The sequence below is a fragment of the Stegostoma tigrinum genome, chromosome 1 (genome assembly GCF_030684315.1).
Source record: "Stegostoma tigrinum isolate sSteTig4 chromosome 1, sSteTig4.hap1, whole genome shotgun sequence".
In the NCBI taxonomy this organism is placed as follows: Eukaryota; Metazoa; Chordata; class Chondrichthyes; order Orectolobiformes; family Stegostomatidae; genus Stegostoma; species Stegostoma tigrinum.
The window spans coordinates 124,031,701-124,052,556 of record NC_081354.1 but is presented as its reverse complement, the minus strand read 5'-3'; the positions used below and the strand labels follow the sequence as shown (position 1 = coordinate 124,052,556).

Below are 20,856 nucleotides of genomic sequence, written 5' to 3'. Positions count from 1 at the left end.
CACACGTCCATTGTCAATTGTCAAGAAAAAACAATCTGGTTCAATAATGTCCTTTTTAGGGAAGGAAACTGCCATCTTTACCTGATCTGGCCTGCATGTAACTCCAGACCCCCACAGCATTGTGGTTGACTCTTAACAGTCTGCTGGACAATTAGAGATTGGCAATAAATGCTGACCTAGCCAGTGAAGCCCTCATCCTGTGAATGAATTGAAAAAAAACATTGGTTTTCATAAACTACAAGAACCACTTATGAAATGATGGAAAAGTACAATTGTTCCACAGTAGGGAACCATGTGTATATGCGTATGAATACAAAACGTTATTTTCATTCTCGTTCATTGTGTCTATGAGCAATTTTTATGTTGGCTTGCTTACTGAATTAGTAGTGAATTTGGTCAAGTATCATATCTGTTAAGCTTCCAAGTTATTTTTTCTTGACAGCATTTTCATTTTTGTTGATCAGTGAAGGCTCTAAGATGTGGAGAGGTTGGTCATTGCCAAGAAAAGGTTCTTTGCTGTGGTAGAGTTAAAAATCAAAACATGTGAAAATCTCATTTGGAAGATGTGAACTGTAGTTCACAAGGGCAGCCAAAATAAAAATAAGGTGAAAATGAATAATTATTTAAAATCTGAACATTTTCCTCTAAAAGCTCCTTAAACTCCATGAATGCTGTGGCATCAATCACCAATGACTGGCCTCAGGTAGTTAACTTGCTAATGTTGCACAGAGGTACTTGCTCCCCTAAATTCCTTGACTGTAGTGTGTCCTAGTTTAAAAGTAATTTGTTTACTATTGTGTATTTTGGTGTAAGTGCCACATTGCAACTTTTTCAACTTGATGTATATGATACTTTGTAATTTTTACTGATTATAGTGTGTAAGATTCTGACTGACTAAGTTGCATATTGGAAGTGTGTTGCATCTGGCAATTTGAGGAAAAAAGCAAAGTGCAGTTCAGGCAGATTTGTCCCTCAAGTCATCTTAATACTGGTGTGCTTACAGTTTTTGGGGTGATCTGTATGATCACAGGCTTGCATGTTGTGCTCTGTTTTCAGTGAATAAATGAGTACTTTAATCATGGCATGCTAGAAATTGAAATTCAGCTTTTCAAGCTGCAGTGAAAATGTTCACAGGTTACTATGTTTTGAAGTGCTATATTTTGGGTATCCCACAATTGAAAGGCTGTTGAAGCAATTAAGACAGGGATCCATCTGGATTATACAATACAGTAATAATCCAATAAACTGATGCATGCCATTATTTATACTCCACAATTGTCATTATCATTTTCATTGTAAACTGTACTTCCGTCTACCACATCCCACCCAATTAAGTTTTTAATAGATTTTCCTGTTTTAATCTACTTAATTTATGTGAAGTGATCGGTGGCTTCGAGGTGTCTGAGGCAAGATTTCTTCCTGGTGGTGGTGGTGGTGGAGGAGGAGGATGGACTGGACTTTGGTGCAACATGGCGTAACAGTGAGAGAGCAAGCCCAATGCAGAGGGAGATTGAGTCAGTGCACGGAGCATTTGAGAGCACATGGGAGTGAGCCCAACATGGAGAAGAGTGGGAGGAGAACAATCCCAGTGTAGGGGGAGGTGTTCTAGCCCACTGCAGTGGTAATCAAAGCCCCCCCAACTCCACCCCACCCAGCATTTATGACAATGGTGAGAGCAGGTAGCTTGAGGTTTCCCAGCATCTGCGGCAGCAGTGACCCAGGCATGGAGGGGATTGAACCCTTATGGGGGGTGTGAGCCTAGCATGGCTAAGCATTTCAGAAGGACTGTAATACTGAACTTTCTTTCTTTCGTCTACTTTATACCCAAGATGGTGCTGGTAATGGTGACATTTGTTCACTTTTCACTGTACTCCTGTATCCTTACACTGGAGTACATCTGACACTAAAATCTAATTCTAATTAGATTTCTTCTGTTTTGGTAACTAGCATGATACCAGCATTGACAAAATTGAGATGTTGAATGCTAAAAGATACTAGAATAAGGCACATATTTATGGGTGGATATTGAAGGTTTCAGTGGTAATACTGGCAGATGGGGTAAAAGATGATTGTGAATTCTGAGGTTGGATTCGCACAATGCTTCTGACGTTATGGCGAGCAATGTTTGTCAAAGTAGCAGATGCTTTACAAACTCTCTTGTTCTTGCCTTTTTAATCTGTTTCACGTAGGATGTGTTTGAATCATTTTACATAACCTCTGAATTTGCTATAAAGGAAATGGCACATTTTATCAAGTACAATATTCACTTTTTTATATGGTATAATCAGAGTACCACTAGCAGTAATATATAATCAATATGAACATGGTGCCCAGAGCTAATGGGAACTGCAGATGCTGGAGAATTCAAGATTACAAAGTGTGGAGCTGGATGAACACAGCAGGCCAAGCAGCATCTTAGGAGCACAAAAGCTGATGTTTCAGGCCTAGACCCTTCAGAGAGGGGGATGGGGAGAGGGTTCTCAAATAAATAGGGGGAGAGGGGGAGGTGGACTGAAGATGGATAGAGGAGAGTATAGGTGGGGAGGGGATCGGTCAATCTGGGGAGGACGGACAGGTCAAGGAGGCGAGATGAGGTTAGTAGGTAGAAAATGGAGGTGCGGCTTGAGGTGGGAGGAGGGGATAGGTGAGAGGAAGAACAGGTTAGGGAGGCAGGGACGAGCTGGGCTGGTTTTGGGATGCAGTGGGGGAGGGGGAGATTTTGAAACTTGTGAAGTCCACATTGATACTATTGGGCTGCAGGGTTCCCAAACGGAATATGAGTTGCTGTTCCTGCAACCTTTGGCATCAATATGGCACTGCAGGAGGCCCATGATGGACATGTTGTCTAAGGAATGGGAGGGGGAGTTAAAATGGTTTGCGACTGGGAGGTGCAGTTGTTTATTGCAAACCGAGCGGAGGTGTTTCACAAAGCTGTCTCCAAGCCTTCGCTTGGTTTCCCCAATGTAGAGGAACAGGGACAGTAGATGCAGTATACCACATTGGCAGATGTGCAGGTGAACATATGGAAAGTCATCTTGGGGCCTGGGATGGGGGTGAGGGAGGAGGTGTGGAGGGCAAGTGCAGCACTTCCTGTGGTTGCAGGGGAAGGTGCCGGGTGTGGTGCAGTTGGAGAGGAGTGTGGAGCGGACTAGGGAATCCTGGAGAGAGTGGCCTCTCCGGAAGGCAGACAAGGATGGAGATGGAAAAATGTCTTGGGTGGTGGGGTCGGATTGTAGATGGCGGAAGCCCTGAGGTTTTCCTTGTTAATGTGATTTGTGTAGTTGAAATTTTTTTTTTAAACCATCCTTATGTTACTTTCCTCCTGAATGTGGGACCACTGTTAAAGTTCTGGATGTGAGTTTGCTCGCTGAGCTGGAAGATTAGTTTTCAGACGTTTCGTCACCTTATTTTTTTATTTGAAAAAGTATACTTTATTCGTAAGATGTATTTAAAAAAAAACATTTATACACCTATCCAGTCATGCAAGCCACTCCAGGTACCCAGGGGGTACGTACACCAACTAAGGGAAAAAAACAAAGAAGAAAAAAAAACAAAGCAAAGAAAATACCCTGGCAATCGTCACCCCGCACAGTCCCAGTTGGTCCCCTGACCAGTTGGGGAAGGCGCCAGCTGGGCCCAGGTACCAGATAGGGCCCTTTTTTCTATTCTGGACGAGGGGTTTCATACCGTGGCCTTTCCCCACCGCGCCTTGGCAGTGGCTGCCCCAAGCTTAAGCGCGTCCCTCAGCACGTAGTCCTGGACCTTGGAGTGCGCCAGTCTGCAACATTTAGTTGGGGTCAGTTCTTTCAGCTGGCAGACCAGCAAGTTGCGGGCAGACCAAAGAGCGTCTTTCACCGCATTGATGGTCCTCCAGGCGCAGTTGATGTTGGTCTCGGTGTGCGTCCCGGGAAACAGCCCGTAGAGCACGGAGTCCCGCATCACGGAGCTGCTCGGGACGAACCTCGACAAATACGACTGCATCCCCCTCCAGACCTCCTGCTAATAGGCACACTCCAGAAGGAGGTGATCGACAGTCTCGTCCCCCCCGCAGCCACCTCGAGGGCAGCGTGCGGTGGCGCAGAGATTCCGAGCATGCATTAAGGATCTCACTGGCAGAGCCCCTCTCACCGCCAGCCAAGCCATGTCCTTGTGCTTGTTTGAAAGTTCTGGCGATGAGGCATTCTGCCAAACGACTTTGGCAGTCTGCGTGGGGAACCACACGACGGGATCCACCCTCTCCTTTTCCCGAAGGGTCTCGAGGATACTACGTGCTGACCACTGCCTGACGGCCTTGTGGTCAAAGGTGTTTCCTTTCAAAAATTTCTCCACGAAGGACAGGTGGTACGGAACGGTCCAACTACTCGGAGCGTTCAACGGCAACGAGCCCAGGCCCATCCTTCGCAACACCGGGGACAGGTAGAACCTCAGTAAGTAGTGACACTTGGTGTTTTTGTACTGAGGATCTATGCACAGCTTGATGCAGCCGCACACACAGGTAGCCGTCAGGGCGAGGGTGGCGTTCGGTACGCCCTTTCCCCCATTTTGCAGGTCTTTGTACATGGTGTCCCTGCGGACCCGGTCCATCCTCGACCCCCAAATGAAGTGGAAGACGGCCCGGGAGACCGCAGCGGCACAGGTCCAGGGAATAGGCCAGGCCTGCACCACATACAACAGTACCGAAAGCCCCTCGCACCTGACAACCAGGTTCTTACCCGCGATGGAGAGGGACCGGAGCATCCACCTGCCCAGCTTCTGCTTCAATTTGATGATACGCTCCTCCCAAGTCTTAGTGCACGCCCCAGCTCCTCCACACCAAACCAAACACCCAGCACCTTCAGGTAGCGTGACCTGACGGTGAAGGGGATGAAGCAGCAGTCGTCCCAGTTCCCGAAGAACATGACCTCGCTCTTACCCCTATTGACTTTGGCACCCGAGGCCAGTTCAAACTGGCCGCAGATGTCCAACAGTCTACTCGCCGACCGACGATCGGTGCAGAAGACGGCGACGTCGTCCATGTACAGGGAGGTCTTGACCTGAAGGCCTCTGCTGCCTGGGATAGTCACGCCCTTCAGGCTCACATCCTTCCTGATGGATGCGGCGAAGGGCTCCACACGCACACGAACAAGGCAGGAGAGAGCCCTGCCTGACTCCAGATCTGACAGGAAAACTGTCCGATTCCCACCCGTTGATTGAGACTGCGCTAACGATGTTGGTGTAGAGCAGTCGGATCCAATTGCGGATGCCGTCCCCGAACCCCAATTTGGAGAGGACGTCCCTCATGTAAGCAGGAGAGACCCTGTTGAAGGCCTTCTCCTGGTCCAGGCTGACGAGGCAGGTGTCCACCCGCCTGTCCTGTACGTAGGCGATCGTATCCCTGATGAGCGCGAGGCTCTTGGCGATCTTCCTGCCCGGCACAGCACAGGTTTGGTCAGGGTGAATCACCGACTCCAGGACACACCTGACCCGGTTGGCTATGACCTTGGCCAGGATTTTGTAGTCCACGTTCAATAGTGAAATGGGACGCCAATTCTTAATTTCTTCCATCTCCCCCTTCCTCTTGTAAATGAGGGTGATGATGCCCTTCCTCGTGGACTTGCACATTTCCCCTGCCCGAAGCGCACTATTATACACCTCCAGCAAGTCCTGGCCGACCAGGACTCTCGGAGCGGAATACAGCTCGACCGGTAAGCCGTCGCTCCCGGGAGTCCTATTCCTCTCCAAGGACTTGACGGCTCTGGTCAGCTCGTCCAGGGATATCGGCCGGTCCAGCCACTCCCTTGTGCCGTTGTCTAAGACCTCCGTGATAGACGACAGGAACGACTCGGAGGCCGTGCTGTCCGTGGGCTTCGTGTCGTACAGTCCAGCATAGAAGGATCTGCTGATCCTCAAAATGTCGGGCCGAGACGACGTCACCGAGCCGTCGTCCTACCTCAGCCGGCTAAGCACAGAGCTCTCTTTGTGACCTTCTGAAAGAAGAAACGTCTTGTCCTGCTCCACGGAGCGGACCCTGGACCGGAAAATTATCCTGCAGGCCTCCGCGGCGAAGAGCGAGGTTTGCTGGCCTCTCACCTCGCGGAGGTCCTCCGTGACATCGACCCCCATCAACTGCAGAAGGAGCAGGTTCTGCACCTTTTTCTGGAGTCGTGACAGCTTTCCCCGCCTCTCTCTCGCCTTCCGAACACCCTTGAGGACATAGAACCTCTTGATGTCCTCCTTCACCATCTCCTACCAGTCGCCCGGAGATTCCAAGAGGGGTTTCACGGTTCTCCAACCGGCGTACTCCCTCTTAAGCTCCTCGGTGTTCTCTGGGGTCAACAGAGTCGTGTCGAGCTTCCACGTCCCCTTGCCGGCTGGCTGGTCGTCCTGTAAGTGACAGTCGGCCATCAGGAGGCAGTGGTCAGAGGAGAACACCGGCTCGACGCCGGTGGACCTGACCGAGAACGCCCGTGACACAAACAGGAAGTCTATCCTTGAGCGAATAGACCCGTCTGGCCGCGACCAGGTGTACCTCCGCTGCACTCCGTCTGCAGGGGCGCTGAAGATGCCGAGCAGTTTGGCATCCTTCACCGTGCCCATCAGGAATCTGGACATGATGTCCAGTTGACTTCTCCCCCCCCCCCCCCCCCCCCCCAACCTGCTGTCTTCTATCTGCATCGATGATGCAATTGAAGTCTCCGCCTAGGATGACCGGCCTGGACGTAGCCAGCAGGGGTAAAAGCCGCTGCAGGACGGCCAACCGCTCGCTCCATACCGCTGGGGCGTACACGTTGATCAGCCTCGGGAGCGTTCCCCTAGGTGACGTCAGCCACTAGGAGGCGCCCCCCCCCCCCACTACCTGAACTTGAGAGATGGTGAAGTCACGCCCCCGCAGCAGAATAGCCAGGCCCGAGGAGCAACAGTTGTTACCCCCCGACCAGATCAAAGGCCCACAGGTCCAGGCGCTGGACCATTTCCCGTACCTGCTGAGGTGCGGTATCCCGCACTCCTTCAGAAACAGGACGTCCGCCCTGACGGTGGTCCGGTAGGCCAACGTGGACACACATCTTGCGGTTGACTTGACGCTGCGCACATTAATGCTCGCAACTGGTACCCCCATTGTGGGCAGCGACCGCAGTACCCTTCCCAAGTCCAAGGTCCAGCCGCTCTATCTGTCCCTTCATGCCCATTTCTCAGGCTAACTGCTGGACGCCCTCGGGGCTCAGGAAACCATCTGTGCTGCCTCCCGGGTGGCATCCCCTCCGTCGGGGGTACGGAGGCAGGAGGGTCCGGCTCTGGGTCAGGCTGGGGACGTGCCGGTTCCTCCTTCCCACCTGGAAGTTCCGGGGTGCCCTCCAGTGCCCCAGCGGCACGTGACTGTGGGTTTGTGGGCTACCCTGAGGAAACCCACCAACACACTAAAACAGCAGCTAATGAACTTAAAAGACCCTATACAGACAACAAATAAAACGAACGTCATCTACAAAATACCTTGCAAGAACTGTGTCAAACACTACATTGGACAAACTGGCAGAAAGCTAGCCACCAGGATACATGAACATCAACTAGCCACAAAACGACATGACCCACTATCACTCGTATCCTTACATACAGATGAGGAAGGACACCACTTTGGGTCAACACATCCATCCTAGGACAAGCCAAACAGACATGCACGAGAATTCCTAGAAGCATGGCATTCCGACCGGAACTCCATCACCAAACACATTGATTTGGAGCCAATCTACCACCCCCTGAGAAAAAGAACAGGAAATGACATCACCAACACAGGAAATGACATCACCAACCCAAGGAAACCTAACCAGATAAATAGAAAGCGGGACATAACGCCAGCGCTTCATCGGAGGCTCACTGATGATGTTACCTAGAATGGTGATGAAACGTCTGAAAACTAACCTTCCAGCTCAGCGAGCAAACTCACATCCAGAACCTCAACCTGAGCTACAAATCTTCTCAAAACTCGCCACTGTTGAAGTATGGTTCCATGGAAATCTAGCAACTCGGCATGTTATTTTGTGAATTTAACAGTAACTGCTAGGCTATGTATAAGCTTTAATCTGTCCTTCATGCAAATTAGCAAGAGCTAGAGCCCGAATGTCTTTATCTTTTTCCTCTGAGCCAGGAACGCTAACCAATTGAAGTAACTTGTCTTGGCTGAGGTCAATAATGTTTCATGCTCTTCATGAAGAATCTTTATTGTAACACAGGATATGGAGACTGGACCCCAGAACTACCTTGGGGGGGGTACAGAGATGGAATCTGTGCTATTGGAATTATTCTACGCTATACTTTAACCATCTAGCCAACTGAACCATAATTGTGTGCTCATTAGAAATACTCCAACATTTTTGAAACCGTCTCTACTATTGCGTTTGTCCTGCCTCACTGATTTATTCTGTGGGAAGTAACATAGCAACAACCATCCTATGAATACATTTTTTTTGCCATTGAACTCCACTCTCCTCCATTTGCCTTCAAACAGGCAACTCTATCAACTTTGACAGCAAAAAAGAATGATCAAATACCAAAATAGCTAACTTGGAAGGAAATGTATTACGTATGTAAGGTCATTCTTCTTACCATCTCTGTTTTTAGGCATATCATGAATAATTATTCACCAATCTGCAACAAAGTGCCAATGGTTTGTTATTGATTTGGCCAGGAGTCTGTGCTTGTCTTTCCTCAGCAACAGGAGAAAGAGACCTGTGTTGACAATTATAATTTTACAGCAGTACTTTGAAGAGTTTTTTTTATTATTTTGAATAGCTATTGCTTTCATGCTATGTCCATGTATGTATTTAACTGGTGTCTTTTAAATTTAAATAGCTAGCGATTAACTTTGCAGCTGAACCTTTTGCTTTCAGGCATTTTTTTTCAGATATTCTGGTAATTATGTCTAATGGAAATCTTGGGCTTTAGAACCACTCTTCATTTTGAAACATATTTATCTCATAGAACCATGTGTAATACCTTACAAACCTGCTGTACCTTTGGATTTGCTATTTATTGTTACTGTGAAAGATGGCTCATGGTATGATAGATAAGCTGTGATTAGGTGAAGGAAATGAACTAATGCACGTGATATGATGGTATTGTTTTTAAAAATAGTGAACAAACTTTGATATTTCCTTTTCATATCCACTTCTTCCAGTCGTGACCTTGAAAATAAGGAGACCCTCAGGGGCTTACCAAAAATGGATGACCGCCCAGAAGAGCGCATGATCAGGGAAAAGCTGAAAGTGACGTGCATGCCAGCTTGGAAACATGAATGGTTAGAGAGAAGGAACAGGCGAGGACCAGTGGTAAGTACAATCAGGAATCCTGTTAAAAATAACACATTCTGGGCTAAAGCCTTAAGCCTATGATGCATACAGATGCATGTCCTTTTGTGAATGTTTTTGTATACCTCTAAATGCGAAGGTATATGTGATTAAAGCTGAGAGAGTACCTTGAAGCTTAGCTTGAGGTGAGATTTAACTCTTACAAACTTGCTTACATTCAATTGTAAAGTAAGAATTCCTGGTATTTATCAGGAGGAGATAGTGTTTTTCAGCAGAAATAGGTGACGATGCTGACATTTGCCCATATTACAATAGAGATGCTCAAGTCCTTTGAACTGGGATGACTGAATTAAGGATTAAGAGTGAACTCTCTCTTTCTCCCAAGTAACGTGAGCCAACGGTTTTGTGATTTTAGAAGAATTGTAAACATTGAATATGGTATTTTCTGAGTGGCTACCAAATGTATAATGGTCTGTCATGAGTCATATAGCATGGAAACAGACCATTCAGCCCAACCAATCCATACCAAACATAATCCCAAACTAAACTAGTCTCACTTGCCAGCTCTTGGCCCATAACCCTCCAAACCTTTCCAATTCGTGTATCTATCTGAATGACTTTTGAATGTTGTAATTGTACCTGCATCCACCACTTCATCAGGAAGTTCCATTCCACATGCAAACCATCCTCCGCATTTTTAAAAATAAAAACCTCGTCTTTTTTAAAAGCCTCACCTCTAACCTTAATGATACCCTAGCCTTGAAATTCCCCAACCTAGGGAAAAGACAACTACCATTAACTGTAACTATCCCCCCTCATTATTTTAAACACATATCAGGTTGTCTGTCAACCTCCATCTTTGCTCTTTTGCTCTTTAGCACACAAAAATTGCGATTTACATTCTCTGTGCAGTTCATAAGTTTATTTTCAAAACATGAGCAGCCAATGATTGCCACCTGAATGGCTGATTAATTATATCAGTGAATCTTGGGGAAATTTAGTATTTGCACATGCGTAGGTTGAACATTCTAAATTCATCTGACTGCTCTAGTTAAAATAATCAAAACGAAGCCCTGATATGGAGAAAGGCTGAATTAGTTCATGTATTATTTATACTAATTGTTTTCACTTCACATTGCCTAAACTTTTATTTTGGGCATAAACGTCATTTATTGAAGGCTAAAGTAATAGTAAACAATATTTTAAGAAAATGTTAAGCGAATTGTGGAAAATTATCAGCTATTATGCTTCTGTAACAGCTGTTATCACATAGCTGTGATACTCTACTACGAAAAGTGTAATCACAGTGCCATCTACAGACATAACAGGTTCTGAGTTTCATTTGAAGTAGGCACACGGAATCAAAAATGCAGCAGACATTAGATAACTAATGCCCCTTGTGCATGTAAATACACCTAGGGCTTGGAGTGAAAGGATTGATGAAAATTTATACATGCCTAGTGAATACTTGTTTAACATAGAACAAAAACTTTAATGTTTGTTTCTGTCAAAGATTCAGATGTGATTTGTATTTGAATTGTTCATTTGCATGGTTGAGAAGGACAGGGCTGGCAACTCAACATTGCAAACCTAGCCTATCATATTTGGGCTGGCACGGTGGCTGTGGTTAGCACTGCAGTCTCACAGCGCCAGGGACCCGGGTTCAATTCCAGCTCAGGCGACTGTCTGTGTGGAGTTTGCACGTTCTCCGCGTGTCTGCATGGATTTCCTCTGGGTGCTTCGGTTTCCTCCCACAGTCCACAGATGTGCAGGCTAGGTGGATTGGCCATGCTAAATCGCCCATAGTGTTCGGGGGTATGTGGGTTACAGGGAGATGGGTCTGGGTGGGATGCTTCAAGAGGCAGTGTGGACTGGTTGGGCCGAAGGGCCTGTTTCCACACTGTAGGTAATCTAATCTAAATGTTTCAGGCATGATGAAGAGGAACGTAAAAGGGGTGGGGGAGTGTGGTTTCTTTTTAAACCTTCTCTGAGCAGGTTGATTTGGAGGAAAAGAAAATGTTACTACGCACCCCTGATGCAGGTTGGACTCAACTCCCAGACTGGGAGCCGTGGGTTTATTTCACTGATTTAAGGAGCGTGCCACAGCTGTACTAAGAGAGGACATCTTGGAGGGCTCATCCAGCAAGGCATTGCGGGTAAACCTCAGGAATAAGAAAGGTACAATCGTTACAACAAAGTGTGAAGCTGGATGAACACAGCAGGCCGAGCAGCATCTCAGCACAAAAGCTGACGTTTCGGGCCTAGACCCTTTTGGAGAGGGTTCTGAAATAAATAAGGAGCGAGGGGGAGGCGGACCGAAGATGGATAGAGGAGAAGATAGGTGGAGAGGAGAGTATAGGTGGGGAGGGGATAGGTCAGTCTGGGGAGGACGGACAGGTCAAGGAGGCGGTATGAGATTGGTAGGTGGGAAATGGAGGTGTGTCTTGGGGTGGGAGGAGGGGATAGGTGAGAGGAAGAACAAGTAAGGGAGGCGGGGATGAGCTGGGCTGGTTTTGTGATGCAGTGGGGGAGATTTTGAAGCTTGTGAAGTCCACATCGATACCATTGGGCTGCAGGGTTCCTAAACGGAATATGAGTTGCTGTTCCTGCAACCTTTGGGTGGCATCATTATGGCACTGCAGGAGGCCCATGATGGACATGTCGTCTAAGGAATCCGAGGGGGAGTTAAAATGTTTCGCGACTGGGAGGTGCAGTTGTTTATTGCAGACCAAGTGTCGGTGTTTTGCAAAACGGCCGCCAAGCCGCCTCTTGGTTTTCCCAATGTAGAGGAAGACACGCGGGTACAGTGGGTACAGTATACTGTTCCCCTCACTGCATCACAAAACCAGCCCAGCTCGTCCCTGCCTCCCTAACCTGTTCTTCCTCTCACCTATTCTCCCCCCCCCCACCTCAAGCCACACCTATATTTCCCATCTACTAACCTCATCCCGCCTCCTTGACCTGTCTGCCCTCCCCACCTATACTTCCCTCTCCACTATCTTCTCCTCTATCCATCTTCGGTCTGCCTCTCCCTATTTATTTCAGAACCCTCTCCCCATCCCCCCCCTCTCTGATGAAGGGTCTAGGCCCAAAACGTCAGCTTTTGTGCTCCTGAGATGCTGCTTGGCCTGTTGTGTTCATCCAGCTTCACTCTTTGTTATCCTGGATTCTCCAGCATCTGCAGTTTCCATTATCTCTGGTACAATCATTATGATGGGTTTGTACAATAGACCTCTGTGTAAACTACCGCAAGCTACCTATAATTCATCTACTTATTAAGAAATCTGAGACAGTCGAACACTGAATCAATTACCTAAATTTTATTGCATGAATCAACCAAAATAAGACCCCTCAAGGAAGCAAGTTAAACCTTTCAACTCAGCTATTACCCGATTAATTTAGTTACAATTCCAACTGACAGCGTTTGTCTCTGGATGTCCCGAGTCTGAGCACGGTGCTGTGTTGTTCTTCAAAGTTCTGGCTGTTAACAAATCCTGAACTTGAGTTCTTATAGGATTTTCTGTCTTGTGAAGTTGCTGATGTGATGTTGATCCTTTCGATCTGTTTGTCCTCAACATTGATTACACATCTAGAGTTATCAAGCCTACAAGCTTCCCTGTTCCTGTTCATTTGGCATTAGCTGTCTGTTTGAAAACACAACTTTGCTGCATTTAATTCCTTTGTCTGCAGAAGGAATGTCCTGAGGTAATCTTAATTGCCATTTGTCACAAGACAGCAGTCTCTGTCCCAGGAACCAGCTTGTTTAAGACAATAAAATGTGAGGCTGGATGAACACAGCAGGCCCAGCAAATTCTCAGGAGCACAAAAGCTGACGTTTCGGGCCTAGACAGCTTGTTTATGTTGCTTTGATGACTCCTTTCCAGGGGTGGTTAGTTAGCATGTTGCTTTCAATTTATTTATAACAGTTTCTCCTTACCCCTTTCTAGAATAACTGTGTTTCCAGGGGTGGAAATGTTATTGTTGATTTCTTTCAATCCCTGAACAATTATTAAAGTATTGAGGTTCACAGTATCACATGTCCCAATAGCCAACAAGAGGTAGAGAACCAAATATGTAAGTTGATCATGATGTAAAAACAATAGGAGTTTTGTAATGGCTGATTTTTAATTTCACCCAATATTGACTGGGGCTCCCTTAGTTCCAGGGGTTAGATGGAGCAGAATTTGTTAGGTGCATTCAAGAAGGTTTCTTGAAATAATATGCAGTTACTCTGACTAGAGAAAGGGCCATACTAGACCTTGTACCAGGGAACAAGCCTGGCTGGGCCATTGAAGTTTCAATGGAGGTGCGTTTTGGGAACCGTGATCATAATTCTTTGTTTTAAGATTCTAATGCAGAAGGATAAGATGGCCCTTGGGTAAAAATACAAAACTGGGAGAAGGTCAGTTACAATAGAATTAGGCAGGAACTGGAGAACTTAGATTGGGGACAGCTTTTTGACAGTAAATCTACATCTGACGTGGGAAACTTCTTAAAGACCAGTTGTTTGGAGTTCTGGACCAGCATGTTTCTGCGAGGATAAAAGATTTGGATTCGGGAACCTTCGATGGCGACAGATGTCGAAAGATGAGTTACAAAGCAAAAGGAAGCATGCATAAGCTTTAGGAAACTGAAATTGGAAAAAGACACTTGAGGAATATATAGGAAGCAGAAAATAACTTTAAGTAATTAAGATGGCCAAAAGACTGCGTTGAGTAACTCCTCTCCTGATTCTAGAAAGCCTCCCACCATCTACAAGACACAAGTACGTTGCAATACTCTCCATTTCCCTGGATGAGTGTAGCTCCAACAATACTGAAGAAGCTTGACGCCATCCAGAACAAAAGCCCACATGATTGACATCACATTCACAGCATCCACTCCTTCTACCACCACTGCCCAGTAGCAGCAGTGTGTACTATCTGCAAGATGCATTGCAGAAATTTGTCAAAGATCCTTGGACAGCATCTACCAAACCCACACCATTTCCATCTTGAAGCATAATGGCAGGAACCGATGGGAACACTATCACTTGCAAGTTCCCCTCCAATCTGATTACTATCATGACTTTCAAATATATTGCTGTTCCTTCATTGTTGCTGGCTCAAAATCCTTGAATTCTTTCCCTCACGATTTTGTTGGATTATGTACAACACGTGGAGTGTAGTGGCTCACCACCATTTTCTCAAGAGCAACTAGGGACTTGCAATAAAATGCGGACCAGCCAGCAACACCTATTTCCCATGAGAGAACATTTTTTTAAAAAAATTCATGAGTTTGCCTATAAAAGTTGGCAGAAATTTGAAATTATATATTGTTTGATTTAATTTTTTAGAAGAAATCTTGATTGTAGTAATCTGAAATGCATTAATGATAGTCCTCTTCTATCTACCTTGTAGGTTGTGAAACCAATTCCAGTTAAAGCCGATGGACCTGAACTAAGCACTCAAGCATCTGACTGTCAGACAGATATGATTGCCTCATCACAAATACAGCGAGGAAGGCGCAGCCCTTCCCCTGGTAGTTCTTCTTCTGCCACGTCATCGTCATCTTCCTCAAAAACTACTACAAAGTCTGAATCACCTGGTGTGAGAAGGAAAAGGGTATCACCAGTACCTGTAAGTGCAAGAAGTAAGATTTTCTATCCTCTCCAACTACTTTGGAAAAATCTAATTACGTATACGAAGTTTACAGGGTCTAAAAAATGGTTGCTATGAGCTGAACTTCTTTTAAATATTGCTCAATTAATTAATTAGGCTACCAATATATTTGGCGTTAATACAGGGACATTTAATATTAAAATTAGCATATTTGGTATAAATGCGTTAAATGTGTCAGAGAGAGTGATAGTCATACAAGCCCTTCGGCCCATCATGTCTGTACTGAACAACAAACACTACACTAGTTCCTTTCTGCAGAAGAGTCTAGGTCCAAAATGTCAGCCTTCCCGCTCCTCTGATGCTACTTGGCTTGCTGTGTTCATCCAGCTGTATACTTTGTTATCACTAGCTACACTAATCCTGTTTACTTGTAATTGATCCAAAATCTACCGTACTCTTGATTTTAACTACTCATCCAGACCAATGAAATGAAGAATAAATCTATAAAAGATTAAACGCCATTTGAAACATAACAATATTCCACCTTCCAATTAGTCAGCCATATTGGAAAATAGCAGCCTGTAACTTATTAATGGAAACTCCCAAAACTCTGTGCTGCATGTACTGGTTGATGTGATTAATAGTACCTACACTTAACGGTATTTGAGTCTATAAGTGTGAAGCTGGAAAAGCACAGCATGTCAGACAGCATCAGAGGAGCATGAAAGTCAACGTTTCGGACCAGAGCTGCTCTTCACATTCCTTCATGAGTTTTCAAAGAATTTTGGTCCAAAACATTAACTTTCCTACTCCTCTGACGCTGTCTGACCACCTGTGCTTTCCTTGTCTCACACCTATAGTCTGTAGCCTCCATCATCTGTAGTCCTTATTATCATCTCCTCCAACACCATTTGAAATGAAATTGCAGCTTTAACTGCAGCATACAGCAGTATAGCATATGTAAAATTGAAACAGACCATTCAGTCCTGCTGGTCTCACTGGTTTTTAAGCTGTACAAAAGCCTTCTGCCCTAATGCATTTAATTCTTATCAACATGTGTTTCTGTTCCTTTCTGCGTTGTACCTGTTAGCTTTGAGCATTTAATGAAGGCCAGTTGCGCTCGTGAAATCATTGAGGAAGCAGCAAAAGTTTCTTTAAAGTGTATTTTATTCACAGTTATCTTTTATTAATGACCCTGACGTTTTGGACTTCGTGTTAGTTCACACTCTGCTTTATCTTTGTTAGAACAAAATTAAGCCTGTAAAATCTTTTAAAGTTGTTGTAATCTTTTTAGATCTGATACAATATGCAAGCATATGATATGTTGATCTAACTAGCCCTCAGTTTACCACTAGGAGTACTGATAGGATTCTGGTGAATCCAGTGTTTAAGTTAGTTTATCTATTATGTGTGAAAATTTTCAGCCTAAATAGGTTATTCTCTTCTATCTTTCCATGATTTTTCATTTCCTTGAATAGCTGTTGATCCACTTAGTTGAAAGGCTTTCTGTGCTGAATAGACCAATGACCACTCTCCATCTCCATGTAGTTATAATCAGGGTAAGGGTGGGAAATATAAAGTTTAACTGTTTTACTACGTGCAAACTTTTTTCTTATGCTTAACACCTGGCCCATGGACGAAATTTGGAGAAGCAGGCAAGGTCTGGCATTCTGAACAGCATTTAACCATTATCTGACACCACTTCTTTTTAAAAAAAACACTTTTTTATAATGTCTTTTGAACCTAGCTCTTTGCAGATTGGTAATTAAGCTGCCGATTTTAATAATTTCTCTTCGGAAATAATTAATTGGGCATTAAGTTTTTTTTTGAGGTGTCTACAGGATATAGAAGTGAATTTCTTTTATTGGATGGTGTTGAATACTGAATTATTTCCACCAGTTCTGTAAACATCGACTTAATGCTGTTGCATTTCATACTAGCTCAAAGAAGGGTTGAATTTGAACCTGCATTTCTCACTAATTTTGATAAGGTTTCACATTTCTTGAATCAGTTAACTACCACGCAAATTTAAAATGTATTTCAAAGTCTAAGGGCAACAATAAAAAAAGAACTCTGACTTTAGTGAGAGTTGGAGGTCATCCGAGTTTGTAACCAGTCAAGCAGCTCTTTCTATAGCCTGGTTGTCTTCTGTCTGATTGTTGGAGAACTGAAAATCAGAAGTCAAAATTGATCAGCTTCAAGTCACTGTCTATTTTAAACAATACTGTAGTCATGAATAGTGCAGGAAAACTAGCATATAGTTGACCTCAAATTGTCTGTTTTTTGTTTGTGTGTGCCATCCCTCCATCTGCAAAAAGCATCAAATTTAACAAAGATACATTTGTGTATTGTCTTTCTAGGTTAGGATTTCCTTCTCTATATCAAGTTCATTGGCTGAATGTGACTTGAGCTATATTCTGTTTGATTGCTAAACATTGCTTTGTCGAATGTGTGCAGGTTGTAAATAGTTGTCATCTGGATTTATAAACAGAAGGGACTTTGGATTTCTACTTGCTTTCTAATACTGTAACTGTAGCTAGGTTGATTGTATTTGTTTAACATGATTGACAAAATACACTCATTTTGTAGTTTCAGAGTGGACGTGTGACTCCTCCAAGGAGAGCACCTTCACCAGATGGGTTCTCACCTTACAGCCCTGAGGAAACTAACCGAAGAGTCAACAAAGTAATGCGAGCACGACTGTACTTGCTGCAGCAAATAGGTCCAAATTCCTTCCTCATTGGAGGCGATGTTCCTGATAACAAGTACAGAGTGTTTATTGGTCCTCAGGTTAGTTGGATGGCAGTGTGTAATGTACCGTGTTACAGCCATCTCTTCTTTTTTGAGGGAAGAAATTTGCACGCCAATGCACAGGATTCTCACTATGTTTCTACAATTAAATAAATATTGTAGTTTAGAAATCTTGACCAAAGACTTTTTTAATAAGACTCTGACAAATAATTAGATGATAAATAATCAAGCTAAGTTATGATACTACAAGAATATATCAATCTATTGAGGAATGCAGTACATTCTCTTGTTAATTACCATTTGCAATGCATCTGCTGCAATCAGAAAAGTGCTGCAAGGGTTCTGAGATTGACATTTTTTTATTTCTATGCCCATAATTTGGGCACCTCCTTTAAATTATGTAATTACAAAGTAAACAAAACTAATCATTTTACAGCAAACTTCTAGGGAACAGGTTATGGGATAAAATGGCATTTTCTCTTTCCTTCCTTTGTCCTCTTGACAGGTTTTAACTAATTTCAGAAAAATGTAGTCTCCTGTTTTGAGATCAGTCAAATAGAAGCATTTGTTGTGTAGTCAAACTTGATGGCTAAACAGATCTAGCTTTTTAAGTTGCGGCTATTTTGGTTATTAAGTAGATTATGTAACACTTGCAGTGTACTTTGGTAAGCAGGTACATATTGGGTACCCGTCCATAGGAAGCATGTTGTTTTCCTTTAAACTGTGTTTTGGACAACCAAATTGAGAGATAGTCAGAGTGCCTGTGTACTAAATATTGGCATCGGTGACAATAAACTGTCATGAAAACCAGTCAACTCAGCAAACCAGCGAATAACTCCATAAATTTGTCAGTTCATATACATGGATATTGTCATCTTGATGCCTTTATTCATTGGTAAACATTTGGGGGAAGAAAGAAACTAACATCATTATAGTGGTGGGAAAGGAAGGAGCGAACATAAGCTGTGAATGTGTCTTCCTAGCAACTCCCTATGACTTGGGAGCCAATGGTCTGTCTAATGTCACAGCTACCCTGGTCATCATTTACTCTAGTGAATCTCTTCCAGTAAGACAAGGCAGCACCTGCCACCTTAACTTTTAACAACCAAGCTACCAAAGCTTGCTATTTAAATCAGAACACATGACTCCCATATCCATTTTAACTAAATTGAAGAGATGCCCTGAAAAAAAAACAAAGTTTTGAAGAGTTTAGTAATTTGAATGTCAATGTTAACATCTATGATAGGCTTCCCTACTACTTTCATACACATTGAAATTGTTTGCTGAGGAAAGTGTGTTTTACAATTAGGTGTCTTTGGTCTACTGTCTATCAAGATTGATTGTATCTCTTATAGACCTGCAGTTGTGGGCGTGGAACATTCTGCATTCATGTTCTATTTGTTATGCTGCGAGTCTTCCAGTTGGAGCCATCTGATTCATTGCTGTGGCGAAAGACATTAAAAAACTTCGAGGTGAGCAGAACAAAAAATAATTGATTCCTAACTTCTTTTTGAGGAGCTGTGAATTTGAGATCTTGAGGATGTACTTTAAAAGGGGAAGAATGCCTGTATATAGCACCTTCCACTTTTAAAATGCTTTACATTCAGCAAAGTACTTTTCAAGGACAGCCACTTGAATTGTAAGAAACGGTCACTAACTTCACATAAGGTGCTTAAATAACAAAATAAATGACTGGATAATTTGCCTTTAGTTTGGTAATGACAGTTGAATAAATGTTATGGTTCAGGGAAGTAAGTAGTTCCCTTGGATTATTTACATTTACCTGATAGGGCTTTGGTTAAACATAATCAACTGACAGATGGCAGTGTATGCAGTTACTTATCACTTTTGTATTTACAAAGATGATAAGAAGTAGGAACAGAAGTAGACTATAAAGTCTCTTCAGCCAGCTCTGCTGTTCAGCATTTTTGTGATTAATCTTCTCCCTCAGCTCTACCTTTCTGTCCCCAATGACATTCATTAATCCCCTGAGAGACCAATATCTGTCCATCCTGACTTTAAACATGCTTAATTAGACAATAGGTGCAGGAGTAGGCCATTCGGCCCTTTGAGCCACCACCTCCATTCATTCTGATCATGGCTGATTATCTACAATCAGTATCCTGTTCCTGCCTGATCCCCATAACCCTTGATTCCACTATCTTTAAAAGCACTATCCATCTCTTTCTTGAAAACATCCAGAGACTTGGCCTCCACTGCCTTCTGGGGCAGAGCATTCCATATATCCACTACTCTCTGGGTGAAGAAGTTTTTCCTCAACTCTGTTCTAAATGGCCTACCCCTTATTTTTAAAATGTGTCCTCTGGTTCTGGACTCGCCCATCAGCGGAAACATGCTTCCTGCCTCCAGAGTGTCCAATCCCTTAATAATCTTATGTCTCAATCAGATCCCCCCCTCATCCTTCTAAACTCAAGTGTATACAAGCCCAGTCGCTCCAATCTTTTCAACGTATAGACCTGCCATTCCGGGAATTAACCTTGAACGTATGCTGTACTCCCTCAATAGCAAGAATGTCCTTCCTCAAATTTGGAGACCAAAACTGCACACAGTACTCCCAGGTGTGGTCTGACCAGGGTCCTGTACAGCTGCAGAAGGACCTCTTTGCTCCTGTACTCAATTCCTCTTGTTATGAATGCCAGCATGTAATTAGCTTTCTTCACTGCCTGCTGTACCTGCATGCTTGCTTTCATTGACTGATGTACAAGAACACCTAGATCCTGTTGTACTTCCCCTTTACCTAACTTGACTCCATTGAGATAGTAATCTGCCTTCCAGTTCTTCCAACCAAAGTGGATAACCTCACATTTATCTACATTAAACTGCATCTGCCATGCATCCATCCACTCACCTAACTTGTCCAAGTCACCTTGTATTCTCATAACGTCCTCCTCACATTTCACGCTGTCACCCAGCTTTGTATCATCAGCAAATTTGCTAATATTACTTTTAATGCCTTCATCTATGTCATTAATGTATATTGTAAACAGCTACGGTCCCAGCACCGAACCTTGCAGTACTGCACTGGTCACTGCCTGCCATTCCAAAAGGGACCCGTTTATCGCTACTCTTTGCTTCCTGTCAACCAGCCAATTTTCAGTCCAAGTCAGTATTTTGCCCCGAATACCATGTGCCCTAATTTTGCTCACTAATCTCCTATGTGGGACTTTATCAAACGCTTTCTGAAAGCCCAGGTACAGTATATCCAC

The 20,856-nt window shown here is 44.1% G+C and overlaps 1 protein-coding gene across 1 annotated transcript in view; it reads left to right on the top strand.

The window, feature by feature from the left end:
* The window catches only part of map3k1 (mitogen-activated protein kinase kinase kinase 1, E3 ubiquitin protein ligase), a 144,796-nt gene that overhangs the window by 49,866 nt on the left and 74,074 nt on the right, over positions 1-20,856 (top strand). The window contains exons 2-5 of the mRNA XM_048523759.2: positions 9,149-9,299; positions 14,678-14,896; positions 17,468-17,668; positions 18,985-19,101. Coding sequence (XP_048379716.1) covers positions 9,149-9,299; positions 14,678-14,896; positions 17,468-17,668; positions 18,985-19,101 — 688 coding nt within the window. The remainder of the gene's footprint in view (positions 1-9,148; positions 9,300-14,677; positions 14,897-17,467; positions 17,669-18,984; positions 19,102-20,856) is intronic.